Raw genomic sequence first — 27,522 nt, 5'->3', positions numbered from 1 at the left:
GCCTCTTCGGTTAACCCTGATTACATTGTAACAGCTAAGGCAAAGCGCCCATTGACCTGAGTGATGTTAAGTTCACCACACGGTCACATGACCACTGAGCCATGCCTACCCAGCTGGTCATTAGGGCAGAGGACCGGTTGTTAAATTATTTGAATCCCACCACTGGACTGTACATTTATTTGTCCAATGGTGCAATATCTATATTTTAGTTAAACTATGAACATGGGAATCCATTTAGTTGACCAGCTATCAAATTCCATGTACTAGGTATGTAGTTCAAGAGAATATTATACTCTAAAATGTTAGCTTTTGTCATACAATCATGTTTATATAATGCACTACTTACTCCCAAAACTTAGTAAGTATATGTGTATTAAAAAATATTATCCGTATTACATCTCCAACAAAATGCTGGTGTTCACAATCCTTTTCTATCTAAATGTAATGGAAATCAATACCTTCTAATATTTTGTTATGTGAGTTGTAATTTGAGGTCCATTAACCCTCTTGCTATAGAAGTTAAGACATTCTCCTGTTGGCTAGACAATATAGGAACTCTAATTCTTTATCCCACTGTTTTCTTAGCACCTGCATATCAAATTGAGTTATTGATAAAACAAATATCTACAAAAACTAATAATATTTTTTTAAGTTTAAAGGAATTAACAATTTGTTCTATTATTTCAGATGTCTCAGAAACTGAAAATGCTGCTAGTCCAAATAATGTTGTTAGCAAATATTGTACCTGTAAATATTTCAATATCTGATATATACTTTGGACCACCTGATAGATGATGAATTTTTAACACAATGTATCAGTTGGCCCAAAATCAATATCCCCATTTCCATCCAATTTTTTTATATCACCATCTTTGTTCAAATTTTTAAACTAAATATAAAGCCAAAATAACGTCCTAAATTCAGTTTTAAACATGGCAGGAATGCCTCCTCAGCTTCACTAGAGGTTGAAAAGAACATTTTATCTACATTTCAGTTCCACTTTTTCAAGGTATTTATGGATCCCATTACTCTTAATGCTCTATTCTCAGAGAGTTTCGTAGCTGAAAAATGACAAAATCTATACATTACATTATCATATATAAAAGAAATATTTACTCATTGTCTTTTTTATTTAATCGCAAGTGTTTAAAAGGTGTCCTCTTATAGAATGATAAAACTTTGCCATCAATTTAGTGATTTATCTTTATTTATAATAAGGAAATATTTTATGTTTTTTAATATTTAGTGTTCTTTCCTTCGATGGAATATATAATAGTGTATTGTTGTGAAATTTTATCATTGACAAACAGCTCTATTACTTAAAAATATACAGACACTTCTGCTCAACCCTATCAGACCCTGGCACATCATAGAAACTCATGGCTCTGAGAAGAACCAAAGCCAACATCCCGGACTTAATCCTTTAATCAGATTCTGGTCATTTTTTACAATGTGTGTGTCTGTGAATGGATGGATAGATGGATAGTTGGAGAGCTAGATCTAGAAATAGAGATAGATAGAGATAGAGAGTATTACCTTCCCTCATTAAGCGTTTTATGAAAGAAACTAACATTATTTCTTATTTCTAAACCTCTATCATTTCCCAATTTTTATTTTTCTCCTCTGAGAAATAGCAACTTTCCCTAAAATTATGACTTGAAACATTTTTCATGAAACATGGCCAATCATTAGTTTTCTACCGGCATGTTTTTAAAGTTATGAATGAATTCACATTTAATGAAATTTATACAAAGCAATCCTGCTCTCTGCTTTTTTCTTCTGAAACAGGAAGTTTCCTACTTTCTCTACTTAAACTTCATTTCCATTAAACATCTTAACTGTACAGATATAAGACACAAGGTCCTGTTAGGTTGTTATCCACACTATGAATATTGCTACCAGATGAAAGTGAGACATAGCAGATGTCTCTTGGGTTTTACCAGAATATGAATACAATGCAAACACAAATCTTTCTCTAGTAAGGTCATTCCCCTTCTAATGGAAAGTCATTATTTAAGATAAAGAAGAGTTAACTCAGATTTATAAGTAAAAATAAAGAGAATATAAAATGTGATTATTAATGAATGCAATAGAAAAGTAGTATCATTCACATATTAGGAAAATTTTAAAAGTTATTTGGATTATATTGTTAGGGATATATTCTATGACTATCAGAAAAAATAAACCAAAATCAATCCATGAAAGGGAGGTGTGTGTGTGTGTGTACAAATAGGTGGAAATCATTGGCACTTGGCATAATAGGTCCCAAAGAAACAAGCCAAAATCAGCTTTCTGTGAGCAATCCTGTGGCATTATTAACTTTGAAGGCATACATTTGCATTTAATAAACAATCTTCGTAACCACTGGTGGAAATGCAGTCAATGAATCTTCAGCAACTTAAACTAAAAATGCAGATTGCAAATGTGGCAGTTTGAAACTCAATATATGTCATTTTTTGCCATTTATTCAGTGTACCTTTGGCATTTATTCAGCGCACAATTTGTTTAAGCAGCTGAAGCATCAGCACACACTCCAACTGGAGAGAGTTCTTAATTGGACAAAAGTGTGAATCCAATCCAGCCAGAGGAAGCCAAGCAATTTGTGTCAAGAGCCGTGCTCTGTTTCATGGTTGTAAAGGATTTGAATGCATGTGTCATAACTATGCACACCGTGGAGCCACAGCTATACAATGATACACTGATGACTGATTCTGTGACTCAGGCTGTGTATGTACAACCAGACGCAACTACTTTCTCTTCCTTTATAGTTGAGTGAAAAATGGCTTTGTCAGCTGATTTTCACTGTAATACTTTTCCAAGCATTCTTTGATTGTTTAATTTGATAATTGCTCTTAAAAAGATTGGAAAATATTTTGTGATCAGAAATGAAAAAAGCAGGATACACATGTCCAGAGATGTTTTGTGTGTACTGCCTGATATTAAAAATATTTTGATTTAAAATTTTTTAAAACAAGCTTGAAATTCATCATATGAATCTATTAAACTTTGGGAAATTCTATTCTTTAAAAAAACAATGTTCTTGGAGACAAAATATTAATATAAATCTTCAGATTTATTTTTACAAGTATGTAAGGAAAAAATAGAAATAAATATCGATTGAAATCTTTTCAGATCAAAATACTACAGTACTGTACTAAAATAGTCTAGGTTTTCTTACGTCGGTTGACAAGACTTTTGTTTTACAAAAAGAAGGGTTTTTAAAGGACAAAAACCTTTAGCAATAGACTGATATTGGCTATTGGCAAGACAAAACTAAAAGTATAGTGTCTGAGAATTGACAGAAACCCTTTCATATGGAAAGCTAGTGTAGATGCAGACCTTATAAATAAATCTGAGGATTGTTGAGAATATTGGATGGTTTCCTAGGATGATTTTTTTTTCTTTCTGAACTATTTTAAGGTTTTCTCCTCATGTATTCCAGGTATCGGAACTGCGTATATACCTACAGGATTCTACCAAATAAAGAAAATAAACTAGTGATCCAGGTAAGCCTAAGTTGAATGCTTTTCCTGTGTCTGCTCTCTTCTATGAAGTCAGTAGAGAAACGTAACTTTCTTTCCGCAAAATAAAGGCTTGTATACAACACGGGCACCTGTTCCACATCACTTACAAGCACTGGTTCTGATACTGAAAGTCTGCTTAGCGGAGCACAAGGATCAGTTTCTGCCTTCTCCCAAGCTAATCAGACTCTGCCTCCTTTTCTGGCTTCTTGTTTGGATGACTGAAAGTATCTTGAGGTTCTGTTTTGAAAATAGGCAACATAAAAAGCTGCAGTATCTTAGCTATCCTTTCATTCAGTTAATTGTCAGTCAACATCTAAACACGGGTGGTGTAGATTGCCTTTATATATTTTTTTCAGCTCAGAACAGAACCTATTTTTCAAGCCAGTGCTAAAGTAAGTGCTGTTGTATCAAACACAATTTCAAGGTATGGGGGTGGGTAATATCTGACTGTTTATCCTTCCTCACCCTCAACCATTTTTGAAGACGGGGGGGGCGTTGGCAGTAGAGTGGTCTGCACAATCCATTGCCGTTGTCCGACCCATAAAAGCTGTGCCACATTGTTGTGATGGAAATTCCACTTCTTTTATACCTGAACAAAGTCCAAAATGCATAAACAAAAAGGGTGGTGCTTCCATTATATTAGTGTGATGCTACTTTTATCTCCCTTCTCCTTCCCTTAGATGTTGCTGTTTGGCAATTGTTTGGTGAACAATTTTATTTATTAAAATCTTCCAGTATTTTCATAATCAGAATAAGTGAAGCAGGCGTCTGAAGCATTTTGTCTCATATGGCATTAATGGTTCTTGGATGTCATTCACAGCTATTACTGTGTTGCCATGAATCTGCAGCAATATTTTTTTTCTAATAAAACATCTGCCTTACTTGTACATTTTATAGCACTCTTTCAATCCTGTTCTTGCTATTCTATTTATCTTTTGTTTTTGGAGGCCCCCCCCCCCCCCGGGCACTGTATTTCTGTAAAACAATTAAACCAGTTATATGTTTATTTCAATCCAGAGATATCCCCACTAATAAGGGTTATAAAATAACAACATTTGCTTTCCAATGTTTTCTTCATGTTTTCTTTTGCTATCAGGCAAGAGGAAGACATATAGAGCAAAAAAAAATGTTAGGGCTTTTTCCTTGCCTGTATTTCAGTTTACATCTAAACAAATGAGCGATTCTGAATAATTACACAATAGTTTGAAATATTTATTTCTGCAAAGCTGCAGAGTTGTTAGTTACCAGACTGTAAGCAGTAGAAATGCTCAGTCCTTATACCATGGCTTGGCACTGATACCTACTGTAACTCCTAAATGCAAATTACTTTTGCATTTAGACACAAGGAACTTTTCATACCCATCCTGGTTATTTCACAGGAACACACGTGAGCCTTGAGATGTGATGCTATATTTGATTATAAAGTTACTGCATGGTATTCATCTTTATATGCCCACCAAGAAGAAGTGCTTTGGAAAAGACACCAAAACAGTGTTTTGATAATACTAAAAATTGTTACAGAGATGGACTTGTGAGGTCAATAGTTCTAAATATATAGAAATTCTTTGCAGCTGATCTGTCTGTGTATATTTGGTTACCACAGTGACATATTATCTTTGCACTAAAGTCTGCTTTTTTGGGGGAAATTAATCTGAAATCCTTTACAGGTACTCCTCAACTGACAAACAAAACTTTTGTAAAAAACCTCCATTCCTAAGCGGGACAGTTGTCAAGTTGTTTTACCACCTCTTTTCTCACAGTTCTTAAGCCAGTGTTTCTCAACCTTGGCAACTTGAAGATGTCCGGACTTCAACTCCCAGAATTCCCCAGCCAGCGAATTCTGGGAGTTGAAGTCCGGACATCTTCAAGTTGCCAAGGTTGAGAAACACTGGCTTAAGCGAATTGCTGAAGTTGTTAAGCAACTCATGGTCGTTAGGTGAACCTGGCTTCCCTCATTGGCTTTGCTTGTTGGAAGCTGTTGTGAAGGCTACAAATGGTAATCACATTGCAGGCTAGTTGCCAGGTGCCAAATTTTTATCATGTTGCAACAGTCCATTAAGTGTGAAAAATGGTAAGAATTCACTTTTTTCAGTGCTGTTGTAACTTCAAATGATCACTAAATAAATTGTTGTAAATCAAGGATTATCTGTATCTGGGGCCAAACTGTTGGGTTTCCAAAAATCTTGTTCTGTTGCTTTGGTGCTCTGAGCAGGACTTACAGAAGAGCCAAGGTGGTGCAGTGGTTAAATGCAGCACTGCAGGCTACTTCAGCTGACTGCAGTTCTGCAGTTCAGCTGTTCAAATCTCACTGGCTCAAGGTTGACTCAGCCTTCCATCCTTCCGAGGTGGGTAAAATGAGGACCCGGATTGTTGGGGGCAATATGCTGACTCTGTAAACCGCTTAGAGAGGGCTGAAAGCCCTATGAAGCGGTATATAAGTCTAACTGCTATTGCTATTGCTATTGCTTACTAGCCTAGGACAGTGGAAGTCATTCTGTTTGGATTCTGATTCCAAGATGGAATTTCCTTCTCTTCTGGAAAGGCTTCCAGATGGCCCAGATTTCTTGCTGAATTATTCTTCTGAGGACAGAGAAGAAACATTATTCTAAGGTTGGGTGAAAAACCGTCCCCTGAATTTCAATTTCCAGCTTTCCCAGTAAATAGAATGACAAGAGTTCTAAATCCACCTTATGGAGTAAGAAGTTTCCAGACTGTTGGAGGAGGGGGTCTTTTATGTGGACCCTACAACATTTTTGTAGTTAGAGTGTTAAATTTATATCTGTGTCTCTCTTACTACTTCAAATTAGTTTGCCTGTTTAAAAATTATGCACAATTCGTTTTAACTTCTTTAAGGCTTCCGTATCACCACAGTACTTTTTGTGTAATGTTCAAGACTGGTGTTTTTTTTTTTTTAGCTTTTATAGCAAAGTCCTTTCCTTGCATCATGATATCTAAAGGAAGAAAGCCTAATTTGCAACCCAAGGTTACATAAGATGAGTAGTCTAACACAGGCTAAATGCCTCTCATGCTCATATCCTGAAACAATTATTTTATTTAGCATTAGCCATTAGCCCTTCATTCATTGTTGCTATGTCATATTTTGGCAAAGAGGTATTTTCAATTTGTTCTTCGTCACTAATTGATCTCAGGACTGTTGAAAGAAATGTCCTTCTGGGTTCAGCTCCAAGTGGGGAAGAAGACATTGGAGACATGGAGGCTGCTTGGAAAGATGGTTTATTGTTGGACAGGGCCACATGGCTTGAGCCCTGAACAGAAAAGGTGATCACATGTTTCAATGTTGATGGAGAAGAAGAAGAGAAGGGCTGAGGAAGGGGCTTGCTAGGCTTTTTATACCCTGTTTAGTCCCACCTCTCTGTTTCCTGTTCCTGTGTAAGAAATGTATTCTGATTGGTTGTCAGACTCCCATGGTGCCATGCAGGGGGCTACTCTCTAGGCTGTGATGAGTTCTCAGATGCCTTGTGGTCAGTTGAGTAATATCCCTTCCCCCTACAGCTGCAGTGGAGGAGAAGTCTTTATTATGTAAAGTGGGATAGTCTGGCCATCTCAATGGCCCATTGACAAAGTGTGAATGGGCAGGAAGCTACAGACAACTATTCTGACTTTTAAAGCATGTTTCTTTCTTTTCACATCCAGAGAAATATTCTGCCTTTTCAATATTTCCTAGGATATTTCATTTTTCTGGGAGAGGGCTGGATGATAACTTCCCACAATCCAGATGTCCAGAAGGACATTTCTTTCAACAGGACATTAGGGTTGAATGCAGGGAGGCAAAACCATGGGCTCGTTTTGAACATCTGGTCATTCTTCATTTTTCTTTGTCTCTGAGACCATAATTGTGTGTAATAGGAAAGTGATGCTTGGTCTGAAAAGCAGCCCAATAATCAGGATCCTTGTTGATCTGAGGAAGCTCCAAGTGAGTGGTGTGATTGTGCTTTCTTATCACGCAGGAAGTAGTTGGCTTATGGCTTCCAGTAAATATTACTTAGTACTATTACTTTTTTTGAACCTTACTAAGGTTAATGACATGACATGATGGATTTTCCTCTAATATCAGGGGAAACTTTGTTGCATAATAAGTTAGTCGGTTAAACATTTGATAAGTTCTAGTATAAGAAATAGGACCTGTAAATTTGTGGGAATAAGCAAAGTAGTAGTATTTTAGTTATATAAGGTTTAACTTATGTGAAATTGAAAATATACAAAATACATTACAAGAACTATAAAGTACCATATCTATAAAATTTATCCTGCGCAAACAAAAATTAGCCAACAGAACGATCTGACTTTTTTCCCTAGCCTTTTGTAGAAATAATGAGTTCTTGTAGTGTGACAAGTGGTAACTTGAACTATATTCTGCATTTCCTGCAACTGGCCTTACTGACGTCACCAACAGATTTGAGCTGTGCAGAGGATACAGAGTGTGTCAGATCTCCTGTGAACTGTTGTAGATAATATAGGCTACGTAGGAACAATGTCACTCTCTGCGTTTAACTTTCTATTAATCTAGCCCAATCTAACTTGTTTTTTGTTAACAGCAGCAATCAAGAATATTGGTGCAGATACAGATTTTTAATCCTATTTGAATTAAACTTTTATAGTCCTATGCTAATTATGGCTAATTCAGAATCCAGCCCAGAATGCATGCTATCCCTACATTTGCCCATGTGAGTGCATGCCAGGGCACAACTTAGAATCGGTCACATGAATAATAATGCATTATCTTTTTGTTTTTGATATGCAGAACTAATGGTTGTTGTTTTTTTACTTATATGATCCGACATTTTGTCTGGATTTGAAAACCGTAATCTAACAGAATGCACACAATATTAAATTCAACTTTTTTGAATGTGCTGAAAGAGTAAAGAAGACATTGCAGCAGGCTAAGAAAATTACTATCAGATTCAATCACTTCAATTACAAGCGATTATTGACACAGCAAGAATGTAGAGAATTTAATGGTTCTTTGCAGTGGTTATTAACATGTAAGCAGGGGAAGTGGAAAGCTAAAGTTTTGATTCTCAGGGAAGCTTTTGAGAGATGAAGAAGTGGAGGGACTAGAAATGTTATAAATGTTTCTTTTCCTGTAGATACGGCGGGAGGGGCTACAGCTGGGTTTAGTCACAGCCTGATTGGTCCAGAGACTGAGGGAATTTTCTTAAATTCCTTATTGGCTCCCAGTTTCCTCTCAGTCACTTGGTCTAAGCACTGGTTTAGCTCCCTGAGGTATTGAATTTATTCAATTTATTGGAATTATCTTATTCTGATTCAGTTAATTGGATATTCTAAATTCTCTTAAAATTCAGACTGCTGGCCATAGAGTCTGCCTTGTCAAATCTCATAAGGGGGTAGGAGTGACCTGGTATCCTACCTCTGGGCCTGGGGGTGCTCTGCTCAATCCCTGGGGGCACAGGGGTGATAGGTTCCAGTTCACAGCCGAAAGAGAGAGAGAGAGAATTGGAGGCTTCAGGTAGGCATTTGTTTGTTCCATCCTATAACTACCTACAGAGCGCCGCTGCTTTAACAACCTTGCCGTGGCTTCAAAAGCCTCGTCGCCACTCCGAAAGCCTACCGCAGCTTCAAAGCTCGCCATGGCTTCCAACAACCTTGCCACAGCTTCAAAGTCCTGCTGCGGCTTCAAGAGCCTCACTGCGGCCTCAAAAACCTTGCCGCGGCCTCAAAAACCTCACCACGGCTTCAAAGCTGATGGACAGAGTCAGACCTGCGTCACAATATAAATTGGCTGGAGCTGAAGGCAGCTTGCCTGGTCGTCCTTCAATTTTGGGACTTGATAACCAATCACCACGTGCTCCTTCTGACGGACAATGGAGCCACGAAGGCACACATAAATCGTCAAGGAGGGACTCATTCCAAGTGTCTCTGGCTGGAAGCTCAGAAACTCGGTCTCTGGGCGGAGAAGAACCTGGCCTCAATAACATCAGAGCACATTTCGGGCATAGCCAACCATTAGGCTGACTGGTTGAGTCGGGTGACAGTCAACCATGGCGACTGGCAATTGATTCCATAACTCTTCCGCAGGATTTGCCACTGCTTCGCCAACCCACTGGTGGACTTGTTTGCGAGCCCGACCAATGCCCAGCTGAACCAGTTCTTCTCCCTCTTCCCAGCGCGCAATGCCAAAGGGACAGATGCCCTCAGAAGTCCATGGGCCCCGGGCCTCCTTTATGCCTTCCCCCCTCTCCCTGTGATCCAGGGAACCCTGAGGAAGGTAGTGATAGAGAGGGCACACATCATCCTTGTAGCCCCATATTGGTCGAGACGGCCTTGATTTGCAGACCTTGTCCAACTATCCGTATCTCCCCCATGGAAGATTCCTCAAGAGGAGATAACCTTGTGCCAGGGGCTATTCCTCCACCCGGAGCCCCAGTGGCTCCAGCTGACCACCTGGCACTTGAGCGGTGCCTCCTGAGGGATGCTAATCTGTCATCCAAGGTCATTTCCACCATTGAATCTTCCAGGAGCCCGTCGACAACACGAATCTATAATTCTACGTGGTCAACTTTCATTTCCTGGTGCAGAAGATTCAATCTATCTCCGGCCAGCGCCTCGGTTGCTCAAGTCCTTGAGTTCCTTCAACATGGCCTAGACCAGGGGCTTTCCCATAATACCTTAAGGAGACAGGTGGTGGCTCTCTCCTCAGTCCTGGTGGAGGATGGTCGTTTCCCCTTGTCCCAGGTCCCATTGGTCAAACGGTTCCTTAAGGGGGCAGCAAACCTGTGCCTTCCTCCAGTCTATTGGTTCCCAATGTGGGATCTGGCCTTGGTTCTTAGAGCTCTCAGGGGGCCTCCCTTTAAGCCTCTGAGGACAATTCACCTCCGTTTTTTGACCCTAAAGGAGACCTTTCTGGTTGCCATTACATCGGCTCGCTGTATCTCTGAGTTAGGGGCATTGTCTTCCAAGGAGGACATATGCCAATTCCACCAGGATAGGGTCGTCCTTAGACTAGATCTGACCTTTCTCCCGAAGGTCAATTTCCTCTTCCACAGGTTGCAGGAAGTCATTCTCTCTAACTTCTGTCCCTTTCCTTCACACGAGAGGTAACACCTTTGGCACCGTTTAGATGTCCGCCATGCTCTGTGCATTTATCTCAGATGAACACTGCCCTTCTGCAGGTCAGAGGCTCTTTTTCTCTCCTTTCAGCCCAGTACCCTGGGAGCTAGGGTTTCTTCTGCTACCATAGGCAGGTCGTTAAGACAGGCCATTACGGAAGCTTATGTAGCTTCAGGTAAAGATCCTCCTCAAGGGATCATGGCCCATTCAACTTGAAATGCCACTATGATGACTGCATGGGCCACGAGGGCTCCTCTAGAGGACATCTGTAGGGCGGCCACCTGGGCCTCCCCAATGCCCTTTATCCGACACTATCGACTGAATCATTTCACTTCGGCGGACACGTCCTTCAGTCGTCGGGTTCTCCAACAGTGGCAACCTCCCCTCCCTCAGGGCCTACTTAGCTTAGGTATGTCCTAGCTGTAGCCCCTCCTGCCACATCTACAGGAAAAAGAACGTTGGTCCTTACTTGAACATTTCTTTTATGTAGTTAAGGCAGGAGGGGCTACATCCTGCCCTAGTCATTGTAGTTGGGCCCTAGTCATTGTAGTTGGGTGAGGGGCGGTCGGGGTGTTTGTTTGTTGTTGCCTGCATTATATTTTTTGCAGCTTTTTCATTTGATAGCGAGGAAACTGGGAGCCAATAGGGAAGGAAGGATACTTTAAGAAAATTCCCTCAGTCTCTGGACCAATCAGGCTGTGACTAAACCCAGCTGTAGCCCCTCCCACCTTATCTACATAAAAGAAATGTTCAGGTAAGGACCAACGTTCTATATCTTCAGTAATTGATAACTATGAATTCTATGTCTATGAATTCACAATAAGATATAGTTTGCAATCATGAACTTCAGTCTTATTGGTGCCTGCCTCACAGTGTTTTATAATTCCCTATATTCGACTATGTTTTCTGGACCAACTAAAAGTTTAGGTCCTAAACATCTGGAGAGCAAAGGGTTGCATTGTATTGGGTAAAACAAACTTTCGTTACTGTTAAAAATCCAAACAGTCATAAATTAGCAAGAGTATTTTGGCTTTTTATATCGGTGTATAATCTAGATCTCTTCCCACATATTCTTGTCTCTTAGTTAAGAATTCCCGTGGCCCTTTTCTCTATTATAGAGTTAGCCGGGAGATCCTAGATAAAAGAATCTTATGTTTAGATAGTACTATGAGAATACTCCCTGCCTCTTTCCTCCCACAAGATCTTATAGGATCTTATTTTAAATCTTTAAAATGCCAGCTAATCTATTCTGATATTAAACAATATATTTAATTAATCAAGTTAATCAGATTTTAGTTGTATTGACAATTGATGTAATTACATTTATGATCACTTTATTTAGACTTTTAAATGATGTTTCTAATTGTTTATTTATATCTACTTTTTGCTATTGCTTTAATTGTATTTTATTGTTTATATTTTAAATCACTTAGAGACCATCTAATGAAAGTGGATAGAGAATTGAAAGTTTAACTATTAAATAGAATTTTAAAAATGCACCTCTTCTTCAAGCAGATTAACTTTCTCCAATTCTGTAAATGACATACATAACTTATATCATCCATAGTGTTATTATTGGCTTGAATAGTTGGCTGAGATTTATGCTAGTTGTAGTTCCACATATTTGGAAATTATGTTGAAAAAATCTGATGCAGAATAAAGCTGTCCAATATGACTTCCTTCATTTGTTTTATGCACTGGCTAATACAATGTGCAGAAAATATAACACAATGGTCTTTCCAGTTACAGAATTGAACATAAGAAATACAAAGAAGGATAAGCTAATCTTTTGTCAATAGTTGTTGGAAAGAGAAAATACTATGTGATTTAATTATAGTCTGCTTTTAACACATTTTAGGTGATTACCACTGACATACAGGATGGACATATTTTTCCTGATAACACTGGGAAACTAGAAGATTTTTAGAGACAAGTGGATTTTATTTAAAATCTTATCATACTAACTAAGCATTTGCCCTAAAAGCAAATACCTGCTCTTTGCAGTTGCTGAAGTAATTTTAATAAGAACAATGCCGTGTTATCCTAAGCCATAGCTACATGTAGCTATCTCAAGTTGTCTCCCTTGGATGTCTCAAGTGCTTTCTAGGATATTGGAGAATAGATATCACAGTAGGAAGCAATTTAAAATTATTTTTAAAAGGTTTAAGAGATTCTATATTGTTTGTAATGCTAAGTTCATGGCAATTTGAAAATACAAATGATTATAACAGGTCATGAATTTTTAAAACTATCATGAAAATGATGATAATAATTGAAAAAAAAACACAAGGATACCAACACCTATGGATAACAATTGTTATCATGTCAAACAAAAGCTACTATGTAAGGGGTGATTTTGGATTAGCATCTTCAAAACTAAACAGCTGTATTGGGGAAGAAAATTTTATGAGCCATAGCTCAATTCATTTGTTATAGAATCTGTTTGATATTCCAGAACTTTAAATACAGAGCATTAAATCAGGTTTTAAAAAATGCATTGGGAATGTGTTTACACAATATTGTATAGTATCATGTAATTATAATTCTGTAGTATTTACACTGGTAGATAATATTCCCTTTGACATCATTGTCTATCATCCCGAATTTCATCCATTTAATTAAAAAAATTTCAACTTGTTTCAAATTTCCGGTTATACTTCTGTAGAGTAAATAAATGAATAAAATCCATTGATTTATGTATTTATGAGTAAATTCATGGAAGTAGAAACTGAATATAAGTTTACATGCCTGGATAACATACAGCCTGAAGAATGTTGAGGAATATTTCCATTTTCAAATCCTAATCCATTCTTTTTTCACGCCATCCTTTCATAATTTTCTTTTATTTCCACAGCTAGTTAAAAGTGAAAGATAAAATATCTTTAAAATGTCAGTAGTACCATGTTTTGTGTTGACTTCCTTTATATAATGTGAATAGCAGTTTTTAAAAATATATGTCTTTCAGGAACAGCTAATCTTGAGACAAGTTATGAGCAGTTTGCTGTCAAACATTCCAGCCTACATCACACTCCTTGTCATCCCCATTCTGCTTTCCTTTTCTCCGCATAGATTTTTTAAAATAGGCTAATTTATGGTTGGCTTGTATTTTGGGAAGAAGCTCTTTTTCCCCAGCTGCAAATCTTTCTAAGGCTATAGGATTACAACAGAATGTTTAAGATAGTGGTGGGTTTCAAAAATTTTTAGAAACTCTTCTGTAGGTGTGGCCTGCTTTGTGGGAGTGGCTTGCTGGCCATGTGACCTGGAGGGAGTGGCTTGCCAGCCATGTGACTGGGTGGACGTAGCCAACTTATAAAATGTGGTGAAACTCACTTAACAACACTCTTGCTTAGCAACCAAAATGTTGGCTCAGAAACTCTGGCATTGAAGTGTGCAAGTCTTAAAGCTGTCAAGTTACAAGATCTTTGCACCCCTTACCCTTTAGAAAAAAAACCCCCAGGGGTGTTCAAACTTGACAGCTTTAAGGCTTGTGGCCTTCAACTCCCAGAATTCCTCCTCTCGCTCTTCATCTTGATGATGTGCAGACAGGCAGGGGGAGGGATCTGGAACCGGTTCTAAATGACACTGTAGATTTGAACTGGCCGGCACCCACCTCTGGTTTAAGATAATGTTAATGTAAGCCGTTTAGCTGAAGAAAGTTTTAAAGCACCTGTCAAGAACCCTGCTTTATTTCTGAGGCCTAAATGCTTGTATAGATACTATGGAAGGAAACACATCTTTAAGATGTTAAAATACTTCCAGTGTCAATACATTCAATACAATACAATTCAATTCAATTCAATACAATACAATACAATACAATACAATACAATACAATACAATACAATACAATACAATACAATACAGCAGAGTTGGAAGGGACCTTGGAGGTCTTCTAGTCCAACCCCCTGCCTAGGTAGGAAATCCTATATCGTTCCAGACAATGGCTATCCAACATCTTCTTAAAGACTTCCAGTGTTGGGGCATTCATAACTTCTGGAGGCAAGTTGTTCCACTGATTAATTATTAATTATTACATTAATTAATGTAATCAACAGTCAAGCTTCAGGTGGAGACTTTACCTTCCCACGATTCTCTGCTGGCAGAAAGTGGAAACCGCTGGTGGGATGGTAGTTTTCCATCCCCAGTATGTGAACAGAAAGTTTCACCACTGCCACAAACCAAACATACCGTAAGTGTTGTGTCAGTAATGGCAATCCAAATAATCTGTGTTGAAGTTGCTATCCCCAGATCCTAAACCCCATCATTCCCTCCAGATTTACCGTTCCTATGGCAGGAATAGTGGATTTGTTCCATATTTAATTTGTGATAATGGGAATATGTATGTATGTATGTATGTATGTATGTATGTATGTATGTATGTATGTATGTATGTATACAAATGATAACAAGTAAGAAAAAGCTTATTTTTCCAACCTTGATTAGTTTCAGGTGGTTTGTTTGTTTTGGCTACTTTGTAATGGTATTTTCTTATTTTCAAAGGAGTACTTTGAAAAACAAGGATTTGGGGTACTAGGGTAATTGAGTGGTCCATCCATAGCGGCTTTGTCCAATGATGTTATTTGTGGTTCAACACATCTGAAAGGCATTATGTTGGGAAGGTAGACATTAAATGTACCGTTTTTTTAGAAAAAGATTGTCTCGATGGCTAGCAAAGCACCATAAACTAATCTATAGATCAAAACATAACTAATGTCATCTCTCTTACTAATGTCATATGTTACTAATTCATCTCCAGTTCTTCTGAAGGGCAGAAAATAACCCTATGAGCAAACCGGAAGTCACAAGGCTTCAGGGAAGCCGCCTGAAGGTCCCTGAAGCCTCCGGAGGACTTAAATTGACCCTAGGAGCAAACTGGAAGTCCATTCCTGAACTGTTTGCCCATAGGACTGTTGTTTTGCACTCATTATTCCCAAATTGTACACTACTATTTGAGTGTGGTTTTAAGGAAGACTAAAATAAATTTCATGAAAATCTGCCAGTGTGACTATATCCTGGCCATTTTATAGTGGATTTGTTCTCTATCAATTCCACAGAAATTACTAAACTAATTTCAGAATGGGGATTAAAAAAAATATTGTTTCACCTTAATGGTTTCAGCTTTAGGTTCTTTTTATCTAATTCCATGCCAGGAAAAAAAACAGTAAACATCTAAATAGTTACAGTTGGCTTTCTTTATTGCTTCACAAAAGTAACACTATGAGCAGAAGACACAACGTACCTGCTGATATCCTAGTCCTAGATTATAAATGTGAAAAAGAGAAAAAATATACTTCGAATTATATATTTTAAAGAAATGAAGAAGGAATTAATATATCTGGTGAAGTACTATAGGTACATGTTTTTTTTGTGCCTAGCTCTTAACATTTAGCTGCTGCTTTTTACCTAATTCTTTTGGTTTTAACAACCCTGTAATCCCGTGCATCGGGGGCGGGGGGGGCATGGGCGACTGAATGGAACTGAGTGTTTACTGGCCGGATACCTTTTCTGATACCTATGTAGATCTCACAGCAGATATTTTCTCGCCCAGAGAAAGACATATCTGCTGATACCTAGGATCGAACTCAGCCTCCTGATAGGAACAATGCATTGCAGTAGCCTCATTCATTGTAGCATTAGATAAGATAGGCAGGCAATTTTACTTGATTATAAATTATACATCACCAGCTTTAAGTGATGAAAAGCACCTAAATCACTTATCTACCTACTCCACCTCACACCAAATCTCTCTTCTCCATGGCACTTTTACTCCCTCTCTGCATGGTTTATCCAGTTGTTTTGTTAGTAAGGTGATACATGTGGAACTTCAAAGTTTTAGATCTATTTGACCTAAAGGAGCACCGAAGAACAGTTAACAGGTTTTTATTTTGGATAGCCTGGTTTATTTTAAACTCACAAACTTATTCTTAAACTTAGTATTACTGAACCATTTATGTGCCAAGTCAGTAATAGAAAGAAAAGAAGAAGCTGCCCAGGGACTTTCATCTTGTGATAGTGACTTTTATGGACTTCAGCTGGCATTCCAGATTGTTTTCTGTGGTTATTTCTCACTTCTGTGCAAACTGCTTGTTTCTATTTCTGATCCTCATTTCGAAAAACTATTTCATAAAACCAGAACCAAGTGCGTATAAGTGTATATACCAGTGATGGCAAATCTTTGACATGTGTGCAAGAAGTGGCACACAGAGCCATTTCTCTGGGACACACCAGCCATCATTCTTCTGGGTTCCGGCGCACACATGTGTGCTGGCCAGCTGGTCTTTGTGCATGTGGGAGCACCAGAAACTAGAAGAGAAGCTACCTGGCACGCATGCATGCACCGGGAAACTGAGCTTCCGGTTTCTGGTGCATGCATGCACACTGGCCAGTTGGTTTTCATGTGGACATGGCATGCCAGAAACCTGTATACCAGGTAACCGCTGCGCATGCGCATGCCAGGGAGCTGCTCTTTTGGTTTCTGGTGTTTCCCGCCCTCCCTCCTGTGCATGCTCCTGTTTTGTCACTCTGTGCCAAAAAGGTTCACCAACACTGGTATATACTGTATGTATATGTTGATGGGATATTGTCACATTCTTTAATAACCCACTTTGTCCAGAGGCTGCTAGATAGCCACGATGGAAGTATTAAGAGAAGGAGGGTTGATTTCATTTCTCATCACAACTTCTTATATGTTTTACGTTTAATATTATTTCAACTGTTACTTTCTGTGCAACAATGATGGATGATTTCTCAAGAAACAGATAAAAGACATACCTGAAACTCCATTAGTAGACTGTGCTTCTTTCAACATTCTACTGGCAAGGCTGCTTTCTTGTAATGAATTTTAATTGCTGAAAATTGCAACAATAGATTTAGATGGAGTGACAGTTCTATCTGAAATTTCATTGACATGGTCAGTCAAGATGATATATATCCTAAGTTACATAGAATAGTGCAATATAACACAGGTTCAAGGTGTTATCTCTCTTTTTCTTATTGAAAAAACCTCTACCAACAAAAGGAGTTTCATTGGATTCCACCAACTGTTGTTAAATTGGAATTCATTTGTTTATTGTTCTATAGCCCTTCATGGTATTGGACCTGGGTACTTGAGAGACCGCCTGCTGCCAATTACCTCCCAAAGACCCATTAGATTCCACAGATTAGGCCTCCTCCGGATTCCATCTACCGGCCAATGTCGATTGGCGACCACCCGGAGGAGGGCCTTCTCTGTGGCTGCTCCGGCCCTTTGGAATGAACTCCCTGCGGAGATCCAGACCCTCACCTCCCTTCAGGCTTTCCGTAAAGCCGTTAAAACCTGGCTGTTCTGACAGGCCTGGGGTTGACGAGTTCCCCTCCCCGCTCGAATTGTGTGACTGTTGATTGTTTTTAAATTTTCTCTGTATCCTGTTTGTTGTTTTTGCCTTGTCTGTATTACCCCCTCCCCTGGGTTTGTTAGCCGCCCTGAGTCCCTCCAGGAATAGGGCGGCATATAAATGAAATAAACCTATAACCTAACCTATAACCTATTGCAGAATTGCTTTGGGGGCAAAGTTATTGCCAGAAAAATAATACGAAACAAATCCACTTACTAAAACGAATGGTTTTAATCACCACTCAGTAAAATATAACAAGCATCCCATAAACTCAAAATCACAACTATTACATAATTTTAAAAGATACAAAAACATTCCATTTATAATTATTTTTAAAAGCTTCTTATCTATTTTCCTAATGCCATAATAATAGTAAACTAGGATCGAGTCCAAATTTGAAAGGCATCTCATATCTAAGGGGCTACTATTACTTCAAAAAGTAATTAGGTATAAAACTAAACATGGGAGCATAGTGGCTGAAGTGATTGGAACGCTAGGCAGGAGGTTAGCAAGCCCGCGTTCTAGACCCAAGAACTGCTTTGGGTGAGGTTGAGCTCTTGTTCTTCACTCTAGCTCCTGTCAGGGACATGAAAGGAACCTCCAAATGGACCTCCCTGGGCAAAGGTGATGTCTCTGGCTAATCCTTTCAATCTTTTTTCCTGGGTGAGGGGAAAAAAAACCTAAACGTAAACATTGCTCAGATGATATTCAAGCTTTTTAAAAAGGAGATTAGACAAATCAATAAGGAATGCTGTCATTAGTTCCTAGTTGTGACAATTACTGTATTTTTTGGAGTATAAGACACACTTCCCCCCCTAAAAGAGGGGGAAAATCTGGGTGTATCTTATACACTGAATGTAATCTTGCCCACCCACCAGCCCCCAACCTTTGGCCTCTGCCTCCCAGTAATTTGCCTCCTTGCAGCAAATAGTAAACAGCCTGTTTCAGCTTCAGCACAGCTTGATTAGCATAAGCAGTGATAGTCGGTTGGATTGGCCTCCCGACCATCAGCTGTTTCAAGCTGTAGGGATTGCCATTGCCTATTGCTGCCTCCATGCGCTCCATTTTCGGCCTCCGCGTGCTCCATTTTACCCCCATTCCGATCCCCGCTACCTGGAACGGGCAGAAAATGGAGTGTGCAGAGGCCATAAACAGGGCATGCGGAGGCTGAAAACGAGGGCTGTAAGGCAGCAATAGGCTATGGAAATCTCTGCAGCTTGAAGAGGCTGATCCAACCAACAATCAGCTGCTTGTGCTAATCAGGCTGTGCTGAAATTGAAATTGAAACTGAAACACACTGTTTGCTGCAAGAAGGGAAATAGCTGAGAGGCAAAGGCAGATTTTTTCCCCCCTTGTGCTAATCAGGCTAAACTGAAACTGAAACAGGCTGATTGCTGTTTGCTGTAAGGAGGCAAATTGCTGGGAGGCAGAGGTAGATTTTTTTCTTGTTTTCCTCCCCAAAAGCTAGGTGCATCTTATACTTCAGAGCATTTTATACTCCAAAAAATATGATATATATTATCTTCAGTAGGAAATACTATGCAGGGAAATGTCATTGCTGGAGGATTGTAAGACAGAAGCTGCTATTGTGATTATGTTCTGCTTATGAGCATCCCTGAGCAAATGCTGGACCAATTAGGTTTCACTGTGATGTTTTCTAGGGAGAAATTAATAAGAGACAATCACCAAAATTCACCACTTAGGAAAAGTGCAGCTATTAGAGGAAGGAATATGTATAGTAAGTTAGTTTAGCATGCTGATATTCTATCAATGTTTGAAAGATATCAACACAATCTTTTTTTAATATTTCCAAGTCACTTGGAAACATATCGGAATCAACCGGGAAGCCCAGTTCATTTCCTGTTGAGAAAGACTGCACAGTTGATGGGTAGTAGAACATCATTTTAAAAAAAGTACCAAAATTAAATTTACTCAAACAAGTATTGTCAAAAGTTTGCAAGACATTATTAAGCAGAGTATTAAACAAAACAAATGGGAAATTAGATGATTAAAAACAAAGGGATAAATAATTTAAGACCAGGGTGAAACACAAAGAACGTGAGACCAAGCATTTCAATTAAAATAATAGAATAGAGATGACAACTCTATGCCCCTTTTCTCTTCCCCCACTCAAGTCTGCAACCAACACTGCTGGTTTTTAAAAAAATGAGGCAACCATCATGCTCTCTTTCCTGATTCCACATTCTTTATGGCTGACTTGTTACTCTTACCTTTGTACCTCTTACCTTATCCAATGATCTAATTTAAAACTAAACCTTCTTAAGAAAGTTTTAAATTTAAAAGGGAGACCATTTGACCATTCCATCACAATTAATCTATAATTTAACAACTGGTTTATAATAACTAGGTAGAATTAACATCCTTCTCAGAATACATATCAGCTATGAGGAGATATTCATATTCATAGCCTTTTTAATTCCATATAGCTCCATAGATATTTTCAACTATCTATTAATACCATTACTGTATCTATATTTTACAATCGGAAGTATCCAGAGCTCCCAAAAATATTTTCCTAGGAATAATGATCCTTAAATGTTTAATTAAATCTCAGCAAAAGACACAAAGGTGTTTTGTTGCCTACTGGAAAAGTGTTTTATTTATTACTATTTCTTTTATGATCAAAATATTTGCACTATTGCTTTACAATCTCCAGAAGAGAGTTCTCAAATTATTAAATAATAATAAAAAGCCTTATTAAAAATAAAACACAGCAATCATTTTTCATAAATTTTCCAAACATTTAACTGGTACATATCTGCATCCAGAGAAGCCACTACAGCCACTTCTTCATTTTCAAAATGAGTGCTTGGCAGTCTTTTATAAAATTCAAAATTGTTATGGCTATATTTTTATATATTTAATCATATGGTGGATATTTTCTATTTATGTACACTGGCAAAATTGTAGAATTGCAGCAATTTAGCAATGATAATTTGATGGTCTTTTCTGTTTTTTCAAAGAAACCATATACTGTAGAATGAAAAAGAAAGAACACCTTTAAAAAACAACACCATATCTCTAACAGTGGACGAGTGAAGCTTCTTTGATGTTTATAAACTGGTTCTACCACAAAACCGCGGAGGACAAAATCACGGTCGACGAAAGCGCGTATGTGACGTCATCACAGCGCGACGGAAAAGATCGAAAAAGATCAAAAAATGTAAAAATAAAGCTAAAACCTTCCCCTAACCCCCCCAAACCAAACCCTAAACCTAAACCTAAACCTAACCCTTAACCTAACCCTAAACCTAACCCTAAACCTAACCCTTAACGTAACGAAAAACCTAACGCTAATCCTTAACCTAACTCTAAACGTAACGCTAACGCTCTAACCCTAACCCTAACCCTTAACCTAACCCTAACCCTAACCCTTAACCTAACCCTTACCTTTATGTGAATTGGCTTGCTGTAATTTAATTTTTATTTCAATTTTTCGATCTTTTTCGTCGCGTTGTGATGACGTCACATATGCGATTTCGTCGGCCGCGCTTTTGTGGAACGCGCTTTTGACGGGTCACGTATAAACTATTCTGGTTCCCAGCCCTGCACTGATTCTATCAGTTCAATGGTTCCAGATATCTCTCGCAACATTATATCTTTTGAATAAATATAAGAAACTTGAGGAAGTTTTATTTTCTTTAAATAGCTGTCCACCATCTATGACTGTGGTTATTTGTCTGATAGCCTTTGAGTTCAAGTAATAATCTGCGTGAAGCCTAACAATGAAGATGTAAAAAAATTAAACGTCATGTAGATTAACATGTTATACAAAATGTTTTAAATAAATAAATAAATTAAATGGAATTAATAAATAAACCAAGTGAAACTTTAATTGGTAAATTTGACATCTTCAGGTCCAAAAGCTAGTGGTCTTTTTAAAAAAAATCTTTTGAATCTTTTAAAAAAGTGAAACAAAAATGAGGAAGTTTGTTTCTATCTGAATCATATTTACAAAGAATTGAGTTAGTATTTGAAAATGGAAAATAAAAATAGAGATGAAGGGACCGGGGGGGGGGGGCCATGAAACAGTAAATAGCTGCGCTTGCAGATATAAACTGAAGTTCAGCTAAAATGGAAAACTGTGCATGATTTGCTCTTCCTGGTACACCAAGACATGCAACAGTTTCAGCTGCTATTCCCAACAAGTTAAAACCTAACGAGGTGGAATAGATGAGATGCTTCACCTCATCTAGCCCAGAGCGAACAACAGACAACCTGCACACATTAACATGCACACACGAGCATGCCCACGTCTGCATCTCAGCATCTTTTTTGCATCCTAAATGCTCAAAGGTCATGCTGCCAAATTGTGGACATCCAAATTTCCACTTGTTATCAAAATGCAGTAAAACATGTTAACCATCTTTTGTCTCTCTCAACCCAAAGAAGCATGGGTGTGTGCGGGTGGGTGGGGATGAGCTAAATGTTCATTTATCTTCGCTCTAGGCTCATCCAGTATCACTGCTACCTTCTGAGGTCCTGAACAGTCAAACAGTTTAATATGAAGCCCTGGTGCAAAAAGATGGACTGACTCTTATGTCAGAAAAGAACTAGTTGTGTTATTCTCCCGTTTAGAAAGAACACAATCACCTTTCACAGTTGGCAACAGAATAGAAGAGAATAAGCACAGCATAGCATAGAATAGAATAGACTCTATTGTCACTTTGAATGCACACCAATCGGCATACATTAAAATGAAATTAGATTGCATACAACAACCTCAAAGGGTCTCCACTGAAGCTGAGACTGGCAGGTGGGGAGGAGATAGAATGCAGAATTTGCACTGATGAAATGAAACACATGTATAGACAAGATGTGCCTGTGATCTTGCTACAGGTACCTGTAAGATAGTCTTGCTTAATGCCATTCATCTTTCAAAACAAAGAGGGGTTATTTTTCCCCTTGGATTGGAATTCCGCATGTTCAGCTTCTGTGGTTTTTAGCATGGTATCTGACACTGGTCTGGATGAAAGAGACCAGGAAATAAAATGAGTCACTTACTGATACAGCTTACATACCTTAAAGTAATGTGACTAATAAATTAAACCAAATTAGTTATTATTATTCATTAAATTTATATGGTGCTCATCTCTCTGTTTTAATTATCCATTTTTAAAGCTCTTTTGGGGATCAATCTATAAGTACAGTAAGGAAAATGTAGGCAGAAGAAAAACAGAGGAAGAATATGAAGAATGGGCTTTAGGATCCAAAGGGAGCACTTAATAAGAATTCCTGCTTAGATGTAAAATTGTTAAAAAACCTAAATATGGCTGAAAATATGGGGAAAGGTTTATTTAAAAAGAAATGCTGGGATTTAATGTATTGCTAAGTGTCTTATTAACTACTACTTATTTGGTTGAAAATCTACAGCAATATTTGATGCATGTACTCCCCTCCTCCCTCCCTCTCTCCCTTCTTCCCTATCTATCTATCTATCTATCTATCTATCTATCTATCTATCTAAACACCTTTAGGCATGTGACGGTGTTCCAGTGCAATATTTCAACTCCTTAGATGAACTGATAGAGTTTTACAAGAAAGAGAACATGGGGCTGGTCCGGAGCCTTAAATTCCCAGTCCCACATGAAGAAGATGAGACAACAGATGATTTAGAAGAAGACTTGGGTAAGAAGTTCAAAAAATAGTAATTTACATTATTACTAATCTAAAGTTGCCAATTTACAGGAAGTAGTTAGTTTTACAGTGGAATTGAATTGACCTTTTGAATTAAGGACTGTTGAATGCTTAACTTTACCCCTTACTATATACATCTTTAACAATTCTTTGAAACAGAACACTGCCTATCAATCAACCAACTATAATGAATATAATTCAAGAATATTATCTCATCCTGTCCTTCAAACAGTAGAGAATGCCCTGGGAAAATGCAAAGCATTTTATTAGTCTTCTAATTATATACGTTGAGGTATTTCCCTGTTATGTGTCAAAAAATATAATAAAATAACCCAAGAACATCTATTGTTCTACTAGTTTTGGAGTATTGTCTTCCTTCTAGTCATAAATACCAAGCTATACCATAATTCTCTTTAAAATGTTTATTTTTACTTTTGAATTGTACTGTGTGTGTAGATTATTCTCTTCACCAATCATACTGTCAAACTGATACCTATTTAATACTGCTTTTATTATTTTTTTTAAACTTTCTCTAGCAGTACATTTTAGATGTATGCAAGCACAAAATGTAACTTGAAGTTTCTGTCTTGCTTCTTCTGACATCACAGTAGAAACATATTTGGCAATATACTCTTCTAATGGTTTACAAAGTTAAAACTCCAAAACAAGGTTAAAGCAATAGAATTCTAATTAAATTCCTAATTAAAAATTGGTATATATATGAAGTGACTATTTAGAATACCTTGTTAAAAAATGAAGGAATAACATCTTTGTTTGAATGTATGATGTACAAGGACAATAATGAACATAAGAATACTCGATAGTTGATTGGTGGGATTATACATAAAAACAGTGATATACAAATATAAATGGTTGGTAAATCTTTTTCATATCAGGATATGTGATTATATAAAGGTATATTGTTATCAAACAGACAATCAAGAATGTAAGGAAATTAGGTTTATTGAAAAAAATATTAATCGGAATTGAATAGAATATACGTTGTACAATGAAAGTGAGGTATTTAGTTATATTACATGAAAAATCTGTGATTGTAAATGTAATTGAAAATATGGATGCAAAAACACTTGTAACCAAACGACATGCTGTATGTAATGGATGAGAATTTTTTTTATGTTGGTTTTTTTATATTTAAAAATAAAAACAAATTGCAAAAAAAAAAAGAATTCTAATTAAATTCCAATTAACAGCAAACAGATGAAAACAGCATCTATAATTCTAATTATAATGTACAAAACTTTTCAGAGGAGAAAGACTTTAACTATGTTTCAGATGCTCACAAGATTATACATTTGGCACAGCTATAGCCTCAACCTAAATCAGACTAATCCTGAATTGGAGAACTGGTTTCCATGTGAGTCCTATGTAGTTGTTCTGGTTCTTACACATAGTCCTTTTAACATGCTGGTGCCATGGCTTCATCCAGATGGGAGTATTCAGTAATACTCTTCCCTCTCTCTCCCAGGGAAATCCCAATTAAAATAATAGAGATCTTGTGGCTGTACATATTAATAGATTTTTCTATTAATATTATTCCAGCAGCTGGGTGGAAATACAAGTGATTAAAAAAGAAATAAACCTTTAATCACAATGTAGAGATAATGCTAGAGCTGTTAGAAACTAAAGTCTTGCCTCTAAAGCAGGTGACCAGACCCATCCTTGGGCACACTGTTTGCTGGAGAAAGGGGAATCTGTTGTGTCAACAGCTCAAAAATAAAACCCCCAATTTCTTCTCTTTGTGTTTTCCTGCTGCAGGAAAGAAAAAGATCTGCTTTGTCAGTTTGATTTTTTTTAAATTGTTTGTTTTACGGTACCCATTTATTCCTTTCCTTCCTTGTGGTGGCTCATTTTTCCTTCATGGCCAAACATCTGTGCTCCACCCCATTTTGCCCACTGACTCTCTATTTTTATATCTTCTAATCTTCTTTCCTTTCTGCTTTTATTTTCCATGCACCCTTTAACCCTTACAATTTAATATTCAAAAGTCTTTAATTTCAACAATAGTTTATTATTGTGTACCAGCCAATCAGCTGTCGAGTAACTCCCACTTAAAACAACTTTTATTGAGCATGCTCAGAACGTGACACTCCTTTCCCCTACGCTTGCGCAAGCGTAGTCCTGTAGATAGGCTGGGCGCCGCCTAACGCGGCTGGAAGCGCAAGGCCCTCTGTCGCCGCCTGGGGAGACTGGTCGATCTGCGGAGGACCTTGCTTTGCAGGATGGCAACAGCACGGGCTGCAGAGGTACCAAGGATTGGGCTGGCCCACCAAGTAAGTCTCCGCTTCGGACTTCTGCATTGGCTGCTTGATCTGTCACGGCCTCCTCGTTTCTGGGCCCTGCGCTGTTCGCTATTGGTTGTTGGTCGGTCGGTGCTGGTTGTTGGTCAGTCGGTGCTCTTCATCTGCTCCGTAACTGGTCGCAATGGCGCTTCCAGGTTCTGCCGTCATCCAGCCTGACCCTGTAGAAGCAGGGTCCGGTCTGGTCAGTCACAACACCTGGTAGCCACAAGGGGTGCCCTACATAGTTTCTGGCATACACTGCCTCCCCCTGGGCAAAAGAGCGGGTACCCCCATGGGAGTCCAGGGGCGCCGGAGTGGAATAGGAGGGGTGCATGCGGTCAAGGGATGTTCTGATGCGGTGACCCATTAAGAGTTCTGCAGGGCTGGTGTTGGTGTCCGGGGATGGGGTGGTGTGATGGGCCAATAGGAAGATGTCAATGCATTCCTGCCAACCTAGGTGACCCATTTTGGCAAGCGCCTCTTTAACGGAACGCACCATGTGTTCAGCCAGCCCATTGCTAGCCGGGTGGAATGTGGAGATAATGGCATGGCAGATACCCAACGAGGCAAGGTAAGCCTCGAATTTGGCAGACGTCAGCTGAGGTCCGTTGTCGGACACCAGCATGTCAGAGAGGCCATGGGTAGAGAACAAGCGGCGGAGGGCCGCTATCAAGGCATCAGTGGATGGCCTCAACCCATTTGGAGAAGGCGTCCACAGCAAGGAGGAGCATGTGGCCCTGAATGGGGCCAGCAAAGTCCACATGCACCTGGGACCAGGGGGGAAGAGGGCGGCTCCCAAACACGGGGCGCTGCCTTGGGTGGTAGCGCTTGGGCGTCCTGGCACTGAGGGCATCCTGCAAAATGGGCAGAGAAGTCCTGGTCTAACTTAGGCCACCATACATAACTACGGCCCAGGGCTTTCATCCGGACAATGCCGGGATGAGCGCTATGTAGTTGCGTCAAGACAGTAGTCCTCAGTGAGGCCGGTACGATTACACGATGGCCCCACAGAAGGCAGCCGGGTTGGACCAAGAGCTCCGCCAACCTCGATTTGTACAGAAGGAACTCGGGTTCCACGGGGTCCTTGGGCCACCCCCGCCTAACCCAATCTAGGACTCGGGAAATTACCTGATCCTTTGCGGACAACCGGGCAATGTCGGTGGCAAAGACTGGCAGGTTGAGGTCGTCAACCAGGAACACCGGGGAAATGGCAGCAGGATCTTCTAGGCCAACATGCATGGGGCATCGGCTGAGGGCATCGGCGTGAGCGATCTGTTTGCCAGGGCGGTGCTGGAGCGAGTAGTCATAGGCTGCTAGGAAGACAGACCAGCGGGTCATGCGAGGGGACATGACCTGCGGGGCCTGCCGGTCACCGGCCAGCAAGCTGAGGAGCGGCTTGTGGTCAGTGACGATGAGGAAACGACGGCCATAGATGTAGTGGTGGAAACAGCGCACCCCGGCCACGATAGCGAGAGCCTCTTTATCTATCTGGGCATAGTTTCATTCAGAGGCAGACAGGGTGCGGGAGAAGAAGGCCACAGGAACCTCTGCGCCGCTGGGCAGTTGGTGGCACAGGAC

The 27,522-nt window shown here is 39.0% G+C and overlaps 1 protein-coding gene across 1 annotated transcript in view; it reads left to right on the top strand.

Annotated features, from left to right (window-relative positions):
• The window catches only part of INPP5D (inositol polyphosphate-5-phosphatase D), an 84,849-nt gene that overhangs the window by 1,719 nt on the left and 55,608 nt on the right, over positions 1-27,522 (top strand). Inside the window, 2 exon segments of the mRNA XM_032225980.1 lie at positions 3,443-3,506; positions 23,485-23,635. Coding sequence (XP_032081871.1) covers positions 3,443-3,506; positions 23,485-23,635 — 215 coding nt within the window.

Source organism: Thamnophis elegans, chromosome 10, assembly GCF_009769535.1.
Source record: "Thamnophis elegans isolate rThaEle1 chromosome 10, rThaEle1.pri, whole genome shotgun sequence".
Lineage (NCBI taxonomy): Eukaryota > Metazoa > Chordata > Lepidosauria > Squamata > Colubridae > Thamnophis > Thamnophis elegans.
Note: the sequence above shows the minus strand (reverse complement) of the source record. Positions and strands in the feature narration are given on the sequence as shown.